This window comes from Scyliorhinus torazame, chromosome 1 (assembly GCF_047496885.1).
Source record: "Scyliorhinus torazame isolate Kashiwa2021f chromosome 1, sScyTor2.1, whole genome shotgun sequence".
Lineage (NCBI taxonomy): Eukaryota > Metazoa > Chordata > Chondrichthyes > Carcharhiniformes > Scyliorhinidae > Scyliorhinus > Scyliorhinus torazame.
The window spans coordinates 90608845-90624716 of record NC_092707.1 but is presented as its reverse complement, the minus strand read 5'-3'; the positions used below and the strand labels follow the sequence as shown (position 1 = coordinate 90624716).

At 49.1% G+C, this 15872-nt stretch overlaps 1 protein-coding gene across 3 annotated transcripts in view; it reads left to right on the top strand.

The window, feature by feature from the left end:
- The window catches only part of osbp2b (oxysterol binding protein 2b), a 614672-nt gene that overhangs the window by 416452 nt on the left and 182348 nt on the right, over positions 1–15872 (top strand). For all 3 annotated transcript variants that reach the window (XM_072497983.1, XM_072497976.1, XM_072497988.1), the window contains one exon: positions 1116–1366. In XM_072497983.1, the coding sequence (XP_072354084.1) occupies positions 1116–1366 (251 nt within the window). The remainder of the gene's footprint in view (positions 1–1115; positions 1367–15872) is intronic.

The following is a 15872-nucleotide window of genomic DNA, read 5'->3' as shown; positions in this document are numbered from 1 at the left end:
GCCTCGCAGGGCTTCAGAAATTCTCCGAGCGTCTTAGTGTCGCCATGAAAGCTGAAAGTTTGCTTTCGTCCTGTTTAGCAGCAGTGTTGTAACTGGTTTGTGTGCTCACCCTGGCCTTTTGGTTGTTTCCATATTCCTCAATGTGCTGAAGACACACATGTGCACACACACACACACACACGCATCAGTCTGCAGTGGGGCTCAGCCACCCAAGGATGAAGAAATGTCGGGTAAATTTTGATTTTCTTTTTTGGCTACAAGCTGAAAATAAATCAAACCAACTGAGTTCCAGCTCCTTAGACTGGGAAAGCATTCAGCCTCAGTCAGCAAGCCACCGCAGAACGCCTCATTCTACTGACAAAACAAAGTCGAGGGTGCAGAGGACATTTGTTAGAATGCTGTGGGGTGAAGGAGTTCAGTGATTAGGAAAGACTAGAGAAACTGGGCTGGTTCTGCATCGAGCAGAGAAGGTTACGGAGAAATGTAATAGAGGCATTCAAAATCATGAAGTATTTTGATCAAATAAATAAGGAGAAACTATTTCCTCTGGGAGCAGGCCAGTAACCAGCGGATACACAGATGTAAATTAGTTAATTCAAGAACCAGAGGAGATTAGGAGGAAAACTTTTTACGCAGATTTCTGTTGATATATTTCAGAAAGGTACATTTTTGAAGGGGAAAAAAATGCAGGACTTCGAAGGGGGTGGTGGTGGGAGTAATTGGATAGCTCTTTCAAAGGGAAAGCACAGGCACGATGGGCCGAATGGCCACCTTCTGTGCTGTACGATTCAATGGATTTTCAAATACCCTTTAATAAAGGGGCAGGAATGGCAACAAAAAAAACCTTGAACTTGGCCTTTTCACTCAGTAGATCCTTGGGGAGCTGACCCACAAAACAGCTGGTAATTTTGCTGAGGTAACTTCTTGAAGAAACTTCAACTGAGTGACTAAACAGAGAAAGAGGCCTGTAGCAACTAGGCTTTGAAATCAGCCAGCATCCTCGAATGTACTCCTGCTCTGACCTTGTCTGACCGGTCTCTCTCGTTCCTGTTTTGCTGCTGTCTTGAATGGTAAGGGTGGTGCTGTAACCATGGAAACTGTTGTTCCTTCCCCAGATGACTCTGGTGACGAGGAGCCAACCTCGCAGTCTGATAAGAGTGAGTTGCACGCCACCCTGAGGACCCTGGCCAACAAGCTTGATGACCTGAGCCAGTGCAATGACCTGATCGCTAAGCACGGGGCAGCCCTTCAGAGATCTCTGAGTGAGCTCGAGAGCCTGAAATTACCAGCTGAGAGCGGAGAAAAGATTAAAGCAGTCAATGAGCGAGCAACCCTCTTCCGCATCACCTCCAATGCTATGATCAATGTAAGTAAAGATATTGCTTTTATCTCTAGTTCAAACACTCGTTATTTTATCCATGGACACAACTTGTCACAGATGAAAGACTGATTGATACAAGGTCAACATTGTTAAATATATCTGTACTAAAAAGGGTAAGATACCCCATAATCTATGTTGTATGTTACAAATAATAAGAGGGTGGCAGTTCGGTGCAGTAGTATTGTCACTGGACTAGTAATCCAGAGACCCAGGGTAATGCAGAAGGTGAAATTTGAATTCAATACAAATCTGGAATTGATGTTGACCATTGTTGATTGTCCTAACGTCCCACCTGGCTCACTAATATCCTCAGGGAAGGAAATCTGCCATCCTTACCTTGTCTGGCCTACACATGACTCCAGATCCACAACAATGCGGTTGACTCTTAAATTTGGGATGGGCAATAAATGCTGGCACAACAATGCCCACATCCCCTGAATGAATAGAAAAGAAATGTTATGGATGAGTGGGCAAGCAGGACATTGGTGACTAACATAAAAACAAAATATCACATGCTGGAAATCTGAAATGAAAAAAGATGAAAGTGCGGGAAAAATTCAGCATGTCTGTCATCTGTGAGGAGAGAGCAACAAAGTTGACATTTCGAGTCCAAAATGACTCCTTGAGAACTCAACTTCAGAACTTCTTCTGAAGAAAAGCTGGCCAGGTTAGTGGCTCACCCCAACATAAATATTGACAATCAAAGAATCCCTGCAGTGCAGAAGGAGGCCATTCAGCCCATCGATCCTGCACCGGCCCTCCAAATGAGCAACCCCCGTGCCCTGTTACCAGAATCCTGTAACCTAACCTAAACATCATTGGATACTAAGGGACAATTTATCATGGCCAATCCACCAAACCTGCATATCTTTGGACGTGAGAGGAAACCAGAGCACCCGGAGGAAACCCACGCAGACACGGGGGGAATGTAAAAACTCCACACAGACAGTCACCCAAGGTTAAAATTGAACCTGGGTCCCTGGTGTTGTGAGGCAGAAGTGCTAACCACTTGTGCCACCGTGCCGCCCCACTTCTGGGAGCTCCACTGGGGAACTGTCCTAACACAATTGGACATCATTTATAATGGTTTAGCCCTTTATTAATGACTGAGAGGCGTCTTATTATGCCTTTCATAATGATGTAAGTGCCCCGGAGCTTGTTGCTGTAATAACTATTTCATGTTATTTAATCTCCAAGGATTTGATTGGTGTGATTAATACAGTGATATTTAATGATAACCTGCAGCAAATGGGTATCTAATTCTATTTGTGTTTTTTGAGGTGGAAATGTTTTGTAGACACCACGTACATTTGTGTACAGTATTGTGTAGCTGTTAACCTCGCCCAAATAACTCAGCCTCTGTGATTACTCACCACAACAGCATGAGAGATGCCTGAAAATTGCAGCATGTGGTTTGGAGCTGGAGTTCAAACTAAGTGAATCCTTTTTATTTGATTCTTTTCATTGTGTTGGTCGAGCGGATTGTGCCCTCGGGATGTAATCCAGCACATTCTGTATGAATCCATCATGTAGTAAGGGGAAATCTCGCTGCCTTCAGACTGATTTCGGATTTTGTGATCCGAACATTGAAACTGTTTATTATTCCACCCCCACCCCCTCGCTCCTCCAATCTCCCAAAATGTTATACAATAATATGAAAATAGGCCCCGCAGTGAATTTTCAGATTTCGTCACTCTTACTGTTGCTGCTTGCCTACAAATTGCAAATTCCAAGCTGAATGCTTCACCTCTTCGGCTGTCAGATTGTGAGTGAAGGGGAATTTGCAACAGCGCATGTCTTTCAGATCCCTTCTTTCTGCAGTTTGCTGCTGAAGTTGGGCACATGCACCAGTCTGTAGCTGCAACACTGCTACTGCCAGCTGTTGCAATCCAGGCTCGAGCCATGCTGTTCAATCCAGAGCCTGGAATGGTTTCTGTTGAGGGCACTGCGATAACTAGCATGGGACATACTGTGGGGCGATCACATCCTCATCGCCAGTTTAGTACGGCTCGGGGTGTTCAAAGTGAGTAAAAGCAAATGACCTTTATTTTAATTATAATAATCGCTTATTGTCACAAGTAGGCTTCAATGAAGTTACTGTGAAAAGCCCCTAGTCTCCACATTTCGGCCCCTGTTTGGGGAGGCTGGGACGGGAATTGAAACGGCACTGCAGCCCTTGTTCTGCATTATAAGCCAGCTGTTTAGCCCACTGTGCTAAACCAGCCCCTAGAACAGTTACATCCATGTGCACCGGTGCAACCTCACCGGATACTCTCTCCTGCCGGTCGGTTCCATGCTGGCTGACCTTTTATACAAGAATGGGTAAGCTGCCCTGCCCCTAGCGGGGGAGTTCGTATTCCTAAAGGAATTCCATTCGATTCCTGGCTTGGGTCACTGTCTGTGCGGATCCGGTGTGTATGTTCTCCGTGTGTCTGCGTGGGTTTCCTCCGGGTGCTCCAGTTTCCTTCCACAAGTCCCGAAAGACGTGCTGTTAGGTAATTTGGACATTCTGAATTCTCCCTCCGTGTACCCGAACAGGCGCCGGAATGCGGTGACTAGGGGATTTTCACAGTAACTTCATTGCAGTGTTAATGTCAGCCTACTTGTGACAATAATTATTACAGGGAAAACAATCATCCCCACACTGTCTGTCCTGCTCTGGTTATTACTTGCATCTTTCATCATCTCAGGAGTAGAGTTTTGGATGACCTTGGGTTTACAGACAGCGAAGTACTTCAGAAAACGCAGCAACCGCCCGACCTCCAGTGGCGACATGTAGGTGGAAGTCACACATTAGGTTGGTCCTGCTAGAGTCTCCAGTTTTTGGACTTTTATGTCCGGTTTCAGGGGCAGTTTATGAATGAGTGAGGAAAGTTATAAGGAAGACGAGAAATGTCGAAGACCCAGAAGAAGGGTGCTGGAAAGAAGGGGGCGAGCAAAAGTCCGCTGTCGAGTGAGGCTGGAAGAGAGATGGCAGGAGCTGGGTCGATGGGTGGGGCCATTCCCCTCACAGTGGAAAGGTGATGCCATTGGAGTTCGAGAGCTGTTTGTCAAGCATATGGACGTGCTGCGGAGGGAGATGATGACTGCGATGAAAGAGTGGATGGAGTAGGCGATTGCCTCAGTAAAAGCGGCAGTGATGAAGACGTCGGTCGAGGTGAGGGAGCAAGGACAGAAGTTGAAGGGGGTGGAGGAGGCATTGTCACAACATAGGGACCAGTTCACTTCAGTGGGTGAGGAACTGCGGAGGGTGGGAGAGGCCAACAAAGGGCTCAGAGCTAAGGTGGAGGACATGGAGAATAGGCCGAGGAGGCAAACTCTGAGAATTATGGGGCCTGCCTGAGGGGGTGGAGGGCCCAAGGCCGACCAAGTACCTTGCAAAGATGTTTGCGAAGTTGATGGGGGAGGTGGAAGAACCCTCCCTCTATGAGTTGGACAGGCCACATCGGTCGCTCAGGCTGAAACCTAAAGCGAATGAGCCACCAAGGGCAGCTATAGTCTGTTTTCACAGCTACCACGGGAAGGAGAAGGTTTTGAGCTGGGAGAAGCAGAGGAGAGATGTGAAATGGGAAGGCGTTGGTATACTAAGATCTGTCGGCAGAGCTGGTGAGAAGGTGGGTGTGCTTTGGACAGGTGAAGACGGCATTGTATGGCAGCGGAGTGAGATTTGGAATGGTCTACCCTGCGAAGTTGAGAGTGACTCACGATTTGAGGGATTTTTATTTTGAGGTATTGGAGACGGCAGAGGCGTTCGTGAAGGCTGAAGGGCTGGGACTGAGATGAGAGTTGGAATTTAGACTTGGCTGGTGGGGATGGTGATTGTGTTTTTGTTATGGAGGGTTTTCTATTTGATTGGTGTTTTTTCTGTTTTTTGAATGGGAGGGGTTTGTTTACTTGTGTTTTGCTTTGTCTTTTTTCCTTATGGGTGCGGTTGTGTATTGTTCCTTGGTTTAAGGGAGGTGGGTTTTTGGACATGTGGGGCTTGGTTACTGAGTAAGAGTTGGAGAGGAAGGGGGCTCTGATAGGGGCCATCGCACTGGCAAACAAAGGTTGGCTAGTGAACGGGAGTATGGTGGGTGGAGGGGTGTGGTAGTCACCACTGTTGTATTGTATTGTATATATGGGTATTACGGTAAGGCCCCTGTACTACAGGTACCGGGATAGATCCCTGCCTGCTGGCTCCGCCCAGTAGGCGGAGTATAAATGTGTGTGCTCTCATGTATAGGTAGTGGAATAGAGAGGGAAAGAAAGATGCAATTGAGAGATTTAAAAAACAAATCTTCAACATTCATTCAATTCTGGAGGAGTGAGACTCCACATTTGAAATGTTGAATTTCAGTGTCAGAGAGGTGGTTTGACAGTAATGTATGACTTTTCATGCTATTAAAAATTCACACCTGACTACACCAGCCCTAACATTTTCTGTTGTGTTTACTGGCTAAAGTCCGACAACTTTGCGCTCTTACATTGATTGGAATACAGAGTGTATTGTGGAATCTAATATTGTGTATATAAGTGGTATATACTGCTGTCATTGTTCGATGTTGGTGGAGGGAGTGAATGTTTATGGAAGGGGGAGCAATCAAGCGGGCTGCTTTGTCCAGGATGGTGTTGAATTTCTTGGGTGTTGTTGGAGCTGCACTGATCCAGGCAAGTAGAGTGTATTCCATTACACCCCTGCATTGTGGCTTATAGATGGTGGACAGGCTTTGAGGAGTCAGGAGGTGAGTTACTCGATGAGGGTTCCTGGCCTTTGAACTGTTCTTGTAGCCACAGTATTAATATGGCTAGTCCAGTTCAGATTCTGGTCAATGATGATTCCCCCCCATCCCAGGATGTTGATAGTGGGGGATTCAACGATGGTAATTCCATTGAATGTCAAGGGATGATTGTAAGAAACTTGTTAAATTCTTGTCTGTTTCGTGTTTCTCTTTTTAATTCCTGTCCTGCGCAACATTATAGACTTTTGGTTTTGAGCTGAACCCCACCCCCCCTCTGCTGCAAGCTGCAATGTGGATAGATCAGGCAGGCCCTATTTAATTCAGTATGCTCTGTGGCATACTCTGTGGTGTCATTTTGATGGACTAGGCTACCAGCCAATCACCTCTTCTGGAATTCCCGACCTTTTCATATTTTCACTGGTGATCGGCCAAGCACTTCAGAATGTTCTGGAGAACAGAGGCAAGCTATTTTGCAAAGTAGTTTAATTTTTGAGCAAGTTACTCTCTGGAGGGAATTCTATAGCCTCCATGCTCTAATTGAGGACAACCATCAGGAAAGGCAAAGCAACTGAGGATTTCGACACTTTGCGTCTTTAGAAGATCGCGGACCACAAAAACCACAAGCTCAGCAGTGAAGATCCTTAAATTTGTTATTTTTGAACCTTTCCTACCCTTTCACTGTATGTTTGCCTTGTGAGTTTCTGGGTGGAAGGTGGGATGGGTTTTAGGAATAGTTAGACTAGTACTTCATTGTTCCATTATTTCTATTATATGTTCATCTTTTACTCTTGTTATAAACAAACAGTTTGTTAATGTTTTACTTATAAATCTGGTGCCTCTAACTCATTGGAGCTGTCAAGGGTTAAAGATCTCAGGGAAATACACCAATTATTGGTTAATTCACTTATGTTGGGACTCCCGGGGTCTGTGGGGCTGGAACTGACCGCTCACTCGCTCAGCGGAACATGATGATTAGAGTCTTGTTGGAGATGGTAATTGTGTGGCACAGACTTTACTTGCCACTCACCAGCCGAAGCCTGGATCTTGCCCAAGCCTTGCTACATTTGGACATGGACTGCTTCAGTATCTGAGGAGTTCCAAATTGTGCTGAACATTGTGCAGACATATGCAACCATCCTCTTTCATGATGGAAGGAAGGTCATTGATGAAGCAGTTGAAGATGGTTGAGCCTAGGACCCTACCCTTGGGAATTACTGCAGTAATGTCCTGGGACTGAGATGATTAACTTCCATCAACCATCTTCCTTTGTACCAGGTACGACTCCAACCAGCAGGAAGTTTTATCCCTAATTTCCATTTACTCCAGTTTTGCTGGGGCTCCTTGATGCCATACTCAGTCAAATTTCGTCTTGATGTCACTCACATCTCACCTCTGGTGTTCAGTTAATTTGTCCATGTTTGAACCAAGGATATATGAGGTCAGGAGCTGAGTGACCCTGCTGGAACCAAACTGAGTGTCAATGTGCAGTTATTGTTGAGTAAGTGCCACTTGATAGCACTGTTGATGACCCCTTCCAGCATATTTCTGATGATCGAGAGCAGACTGACGGGGAGGTAATTGGCCAGGCTGGATTTGTCCTGCTTTTTTGTGTACAGGAAATACCTGGGCAGTTTTCCACATTGCCGGGTAGTTGCCAGTGTTGTAGCTTGGCTAGGGATGCAGCAGGTTCTTCAGTACTATTGTCGGAATATTGTCCAGGCCCATAGTTTTTGCAATATCCAGTGCCTTCAACCGTTTCTTTTTTTAAAAATATATTTTATTCAAAGTTTTTGGCCAACGATGACAGTACATTGTGTATCCTTTACACAGTAATATAACAATATAAATAACAATGGCCAGTTTTAAACAAGAAATAAATAATATATAAACAACATCCAAATTAAAAAACAAAACTAAATGGCAACTGCCTTGTCCCAAATAAATACTCTCCAAAAATACAATTCAGCAGTCCAATATACAATTACCTATAACAACAACCTATACATATTATACATATACGCTAACATTCCTGAGAGTCCTTCTGGTCCCCCCCCCCCCCCCCCCCCCCCCCGCCCCCGGGTTGCTGCTGCTGTCTTCTTTTCCATTCCCTCTATCTTTCTGCAAGGCATTCGACGAACGGTTGCCACCGCCTGGTGAACCCTTGAGCCGATCCCCTTAGGACAAACTTAATCCGTTCCAACTTTATAAACCCTGCCATGTCATTTATCCAGGTCTCCACACCCGGGGGCTTGGCTTCCTTCCACATTAACAATATCCTGCGCCAGGCTACTAGGGACGCAAAGGCCAAAACATCAGCCTCTTTCGCCTCCTGCACTCCCGGCTCCTCTGCAACCCCGAATATAGCCAACCCCCAGCTTGGTTCGACCTGGACCCCCACCACCTTCGAAAGCACCTTTGTCACCCCCACCCAAAACCCCTGTAGTGCCGGACATGACCAGAACATGTGGGTGTGATTCGCTGGGCTTCTCGAGCATCTCGCACACCTATCCTCTACTCCAAAAAATTTACTGAGCCGTGCTCCAGTCATATACGCCCTGTGTAACTCCTTAAATTGTATCAGGCTTAGCCTGGCACACGAGGACGATGAGTTTACCCCACTTAGGGCATCAGCCCACAGCCCCTCCTCAATCTCCTCCCCCAGCTCCTCTTCCCATTTCTCTTTCAGCTCATCTACCATAATCTCCCCCTCGTCCCTCATTTCCCTATATATGTCTGATACCTTACCGTCCCCCACTCATGTCTTTGAGATCACTCTGTCCTGCACCTCCTGCGTCGGGAGCTGCGGGAATTCCCTCACCTGTTGCCTCGCAAAAGCCCTCAGTTGCATATACCGGAATGCATTCCCTTGGGGCAACCCATATTTTTCGGTCAGCGCTCCCAGACTTGCAAACGTCCCATCTACAAACAGATCTCTCAATTGTGTTACTCCTGCTCTTTGCCATGTTCCAAATCCCCCATCCATTCTCCCCGGAGCAATCCTATGGTTATTTCTTATCGGGGACCACACCGAGGCTCCCGTCTTACCCCTATGCCGTCTCCACTGCCCCCAGATTTTCAGAGTAGCCACCACCACCTGGCTTGTGGTGTATTTCTTCAGTGAGAACGGCAACGGCGCCGTCACCATAGCTTGTAGGCTAGTCCCCCTGCAGGACGCCCTCTCCAATCTCTTCCACGCCGCTCCCTCCTCTTCTCCCATCCACTTACATACCATTGAGATATTGGCGGCCCAGTAGTACTCACTTAGGCTCGGTAGCGCCAGCCCCCCCCCTATCCCTACTACGCTGCAAAAATCCCCTCCTCACTCTCGGGGTCTTCCCGGCCCACACAAAACTCATAATAATCTTCTCAATCCTTTTGAAAAAAGCCTTCGTGATCACCACCGGGAGGCACTGAAACACAAAAAGGAATCTCGGGAGGACCACCATTTTAACCGCCTGCACCCTCCCTGCCAGTGACAGGGATACCATGTCCCATCTCTTGAAGTCCTCCTCCATCTGTTCCACCAACCGCGTTAAATTTAACCTATGCAATGTACCCCAATTCTTGGCTATCTGGATCCCCAAGTAACGAAAGTCCCTTGTTACCTTCCTCAGCGGCAAGTCCTCTATTTCTCTGCTCTGCCCCCCTGGATGCACCACAAACAACTCACTTTTCCCCATGTTCAGCTTATATCCTGAAAATTCTCCAAACTCCCCAAGTATCCGCATTATCTCTGGCATCCGCTCCGCCGGGTCCGCCACATGCAACAACAAATCGTCCGCATACAGAGATACCCGGTGTTCTTCTCCTCCCCTGAGTACTCCCCTCCACTTCCTGGAACCCCTCAATGCTATTGCCAGGGACTCAATCGCCAGTGCAAACAATAATGGGGACAGAGGACATCCCTGCCTCGTCCCTCTGTGGAGCCGAAAATATGCAGACCCCCGTCCATTCGTGACCACGCTCGCCATCGGGGCCCTATACAGCAGCTGTACCCATCTAATATACTCATCTCCAAAGCCAAATCTCCTCAACACCTCCCACAAATAATCCCACTCCACTCTATCAAATGCTTTCTCGGCATCCATCGCCACCACTATCTCCACTTCCCCCTCTGGTGGGGGCATCATCATTACCCCTAGCAGCCTCCGTATATTCGTATTCAGCTGTCTCCCCTTCACAAACCCAGTTTGGTCCTCATGGACCACCCCCGGGACACAATCCTCTATCCTCATTGCCATTACCTTGGCCAGAATCTTAGCGTCTACATTCAGGAGGGAAATAGGCCTATAGGACCCGCATTGCAGTGGGTCTTTTTCTTTCTTTAGGAGAAGCGATATCGTTGCCTCTGACATAGTCGGGGGCAGCTGTCCCCTTTCCCTCGCCTCATTAAAGGTTCTCATCAGTAGCGGGGCGAGCAAGTCCACATATTTCCTGTAAAATTCAACTGGGAATCCATCCGGTCCCGGAGCCTTCCCCGCCTGCATGCTCCTAATTCCTTTCACTACTTCCTCCATTTCGATCTGTTCTCCCAGTCCCACCCTCTCCTCCTCCACCTTAGGAAATTCCAGCTGGTCCAGAAAACACCTCATTCTCTCCTTCCCATCCGGGGGCTGAGCTTCATATAATCTTTCATAGAATGCCTTGAACACTCCATTCATCCTCTCCGCTCCCCGCTCCATCTCTCCCTCCTCATCTCTCACCCCTATCTCCCTCGCTGCTCCCCTTTTCCTCAATTGGTGGGCCAGCAACCTGCTCGCCTTCTCCCCATATTCGTATTGTACACCCTGTGCCTTCCTCCACTGTGCCTCTGCAGTACCCGTAGTCAGCAAATCAAATTCTACGTGTAGCCTTTGCCTTTCCCTGTACAGTCCCTCCTCCGGTGCCTCCGCATATTGCCTGTCCACCCTCTTGCAGCAACCGCTCCCGTTCCCTACTCTCCTGCTTTCCTTTATGTGCCCTGATTGATATCAGCTCCCCTCTAACCACTGCCTTCAGCGCCTCCCAGACCACTCCCACCTGGACCTCCCCATTATCATTGAGTTCCAAGTACTTTTCAATACACCCCCTCACCCTTAGACACACCCCCTCATCTGACATTAGTCCCATGTCCATTCTCCAGGGTGGACGCCGTACTTTTTCCTCCCCTATCTCCAAGTCCACCCAGTGTGGAGCGTGATCCGAAATAGCTATAGCCGTATACTCCGTCCCCCTCACCTTCGGGATCAACGCCCTTCCCAAAACAAAAAAGTCTATTCGCGAATAAACTTTGTGGACATAGGAGAAAAACGAAAACTCCTTACTCCTAGGTCTACTAAATCTCCATGGGTCTACTCCTCCCATCTGCTCCATAAAGTCTTTAAGCACCTTGGCTGCTGCCGGCCTCCTTCCAGTCCTGGACCTCGATCTGTCCAGCCCTGGTTCCAGCACCGTGTTAAAATCTCCACCCATTACCAACTTCCCCACCTCTAGGTCCGGGATACGTCCTAACATGCGCCTCATAAAGTTGGCATCATCCCAGTTCGGGGCATATACGTTCACTAAGACCACCGCCTCCCCCTGTAATTTGCCACTCACCATCACGTATCTGCCCCCACTGTCCGCCACTATGGTCTTTGCCTCGAACATTACCCGCTTCCCCACTAATATAGCCACCCCCCTGTTTTTCGCATCTAGCCCCGAATGGAACACCTGCCCCACCCATCCTTTGCGTAGTTTAACCTGGTCTATCAGTTTCAAATGCGTCTCCTGTAACATAACCACATCTGCCTTAAGTTTCTTTAGGTGTGCGAGTACCCGTGCCCTCTTTATCGGCCCGTTCAGCCCTCTCACATTCCACGTGATCAGCCGGGTTGGGGGGCTCTTTACCCCCCCCCCTTGTCGATTAGCCATCCCCTTTTATCCAGCTCCTCACCCGGTTCCCTCGCAGCTGTGTCCCCCCCCAGGCGGTGCCCCCCGCCCCGCCCACCCCACCCCATACCAGCTCCCCCTTCTCCCCAGCAGCAGCAACCCAGTAAATCCCCCCCTCCCACCCCCCACGCTAGATCCCCCACTAGCATAGTTACACCCCCCACGTTGCTCCCAGAAGTCAGCAAACTCTGGCCGACCTCGGCTTCCCCCCGTGACCTCGGCTCGCACCATGCGACGCCCCCTCCTTCCTGCTTCCCTATTCCCGCCATAATTATCATAGCGCGGGAACAAAGCCCGCGCTTCCCTTTTGGCCCCGCCCCCAATGGCCAACGCCCCCAACTCCTCCACCCCCCTTCCTCACTCCCCCACAACCTGTGGAAGAGAGAAAAGTTACCGGGTCGCAGGATTAACAACATAAAAATCATCTCAACCCCCTTTTTCCCCCCTCTTCGCCCCCCATATTCGCCCCACCACTTTGTCTCAAACGTTCTTTTTTAATAACCCATTCATTCCAATTTCTCTTCAACAATAAATGTCCACGCCTCATCCGCCGTTTCAAAGTAGTGGTGCTTCCCTTGATATGTGACCCACAGTCTTGCCAGCTGCAGCATTCCAAATTTGATCTTCTTTTTATGAAGCACCGCCTTGGCCCGATTAAAGCTCGCCCTGCTTCTCGCCACCTCCGCACTCCAATCTTGATATACGCGGATCACCGCGTTCTCCCATCTACTGCTCCGAGTTTTCTTTGCCCATCTTAGGACCATCTCTCTGTCCTTAAAACGGAGGAATCTCACCACTATGGCTCGAGGAATTTCTCCAGCCCTCGGTCTTCGCGCCATAACTCGATAGGCTCCCTCCACCTCCAGCGGACCCGTCGGGGCCTCCGATCCCATCAACGAGTGCAGCATCGTGCTCACATATGCCCTGACGTCCGCCCCTTCTGCACCTTCAGGAAGACCAAGAATCCTTAAATCCTTCCTCCTCGCATTATTCTCCAGCACCTCCAGCCTTTCCGCACATCGTTTATGGTGTGCCTCATGCATCTCCGTCTTCACCACCAGGCCCTGTATATCGTCCTCGTTCTCGGCAGCCTTTGCCTTCACGACCCGAAGCTCCCGCTCCTGGCTCTTTTGCTCATCTTTTAGCCCTTCAATCGCCTGCAATATCGGGACCAACAGCTCCTTCTTCATCTCCTTTTTAAGCTCTTCCACGCAGCGTTTCAAAAACTCGTGTTGTCCAGGGCCCCATATTAAACTGCCACCTTCCGACGCCAACTTGGTTTTTGCTTGCCTTCCTTGCCGCTGCTCTAAAGGATCCACTGCAATCCGGCCACTTTCCTCTCCTTTTTCCATCCGTATCCAGGGGGGATTCCCTTCTGGTTTACCGCACAGTGCTTTTAGCCGTTAAAATTGCCGTTGGGGCTCTTATTAAGAGCCCAAAAGTCCGTTCCAATGGGAGCTGCCGAAACGTGCGACTTAGCTGGTCATCGCCGCACCCGGAAGTCACCCTTCAACCGTTTCTTGATATCATGTGGAGTGAATCGAACTGGCTGAAGATTGACATCTGTGATGCTGGGGACCTCTGGAGGAGGCCGAGATAGTTCATCCACTCGGCACTTCTGGTTGAAGATTATTGCAATTAGTTCAGCCTTGTCTTTTGGACTGAAATGCAAGGCTTAGCCATCATTGAGGATGGGGATATCTGTGGAACCGCTTCCATTCACGACTGGATATAGCAAGACTGCAGAGCTTAGATCTGGTCCATTGTTTGTGAAATTGCTTAGCTCTGTCTATCATTTGCTGGTTGTGCTCTTTGGCACGCAAGTAGCCCTGTGTTGTAGCTTCATCAAGTTGACACCTCAGTTTTAGGAATACTAGGTGTTGCTCCTGACATGCCCTTCTGAACTCTTCATTGAACCGGGGTTGGTACCCTGGCTTGGTGGTAATGGTGGAATGGGTGATATGCCAGACCATGAGGTTACAGATTTGTGGTTTCATATAATTCTACTGCTGCTGATGGTTCACAGTGCCTCATGGATGTCCAGTCTTGAGTTGCTAGATCTGTTCAAAATCTATCCCATGTACCACGGTGGTAGTGCCACACAGCACAATGGAGGGTATCCTCATTGTAAAGAAAGGACTTTGTTTCCTTAGGGACTATCACTCCTACCAATACTGTCATGGACAAAGGCATCTGTGGCACGCAGGTTGATGAGTTTGGGTCAAGTATGCTTTTTCCTGTTGTTGGTTCCCTCACCACCTGCCATAGATCAAGTGTGGCAGGTATGTCCTTTGGGTTTGGTCTGTCGTGGTGCAAAGAGCCACTCTTCATGATGAACATTTGACGTCCCCCACTCGGAGTACATTCCATTCTGACCCCTTGATGCCCTCAATGCTTCCTCCAAATTCCATTAAAGATGGAGGAATCCTGTTTCACACGAGCGTACAAATTAGGAGTAGGTCTCTCAGCCCCTTGGGCCATTCAATAAAATCGTGGCCCATGTGATTGTAACTTCATATTCCGGCCTACTCCCAATAACCTCTCACCCCCTTGCTAATCAAGAATTTACCCACCTCTGCCTTAAAAATATTCAAAACTCTTTCCACTGCCTTTTGAGGAAAAGAGTTCCAGAGACTCACGATCTTCTGAGAGAAAAGATTTCTCCTCATTGCTGTCTTAAATGAATGACCCCATTATTTTGAAACAGTAACTCCTTGTTCTAGATTCTCCCACAAGGGGCAACATCCTCTCCACATTCAGCCTCTCAATACCCCTCAGGGTCTTAAACGTTTCAATTACGTCACCTCTAATCTTCCAAACTCTAGTGGATACAAATCTGAACTCTTCAATCTTTCCTCATAAAACAACCCGTCCATCCCTGGTATTAGTCAAGTAAACCTTCGCTGAACTGTTTCGAACCCAACATTTACACATTTCCTTAAATAAGGAGACAAATACTGAACAACACGGGCGGGATTCTCCACTCCCACGCCGAAGTGGCCGCGGCGTCGTGAACGCCGTCGAGGTTCACAATGGCGCGGGACAGCCCCGGTCCCGCCCGATTCAGGCCCTGACAATGGGCCAGTATCGGGGCCGCGTCATCTACCCGCACCAGGCCTTGTCGCCCGCGTAAAAGCGGCGCCGCATAGATGACGCGGCCGGCGCTGCATAACGGACGTGATCCGCGCATGTGTGGTTGCCGTCCTGTCCAAATCCGCCCCGCAAGAAGATGGGGGACGGATCTTGCGGGGCCGCGGAAGGAAGGAGGTCCTCCTACAGAGAGGACGTCCCGATGATCGTTGGGCACCGATCGCGGGCCACCCCACATTGCAGGTGAAGCCCGGTGCAGGATCCCCCCCCCCCCCCGCCCCCCCACAGGCCGCCCCCCCAGCGTTCACGCACCGCCCACGACTGCAGCGACCAGGTGTGGACGGCGCCGGGGGGAACCCGCCGTTTTGGCCTGGCCGCTCGGCCCATCGCGGCCTCAGAATAGCGGGGGTGCCGGAGAATCGCCATTTTGGGTGTCTCCGGTGATTCTCCGGCCTGCGGCAAGCGAAACTCGACCGGGCCGTTCCCGCCGCTTGGGAGAATCGCGAGAGGGAATCGGACCCGCGTCCCCGGGAATTTTGGCGGCCCAGGCGATTCTCCCAACCGGCGTGGGAGTGGAGAATCGCGCCCAATATTCCAGATGTGGTCTCACTAGTACCCTGTGCAACTGAATTACTTGTTGTACCCGTATACCAGCCTTTTGTAATTCATGCACTAGGACATCCAGATCCCTCTGCACCTCAGAGCTTTGGAATCTTTCACCATTTAGATAATAAGCTTCTCTTTTATTCTTCCTGCCAAAATGGACAATT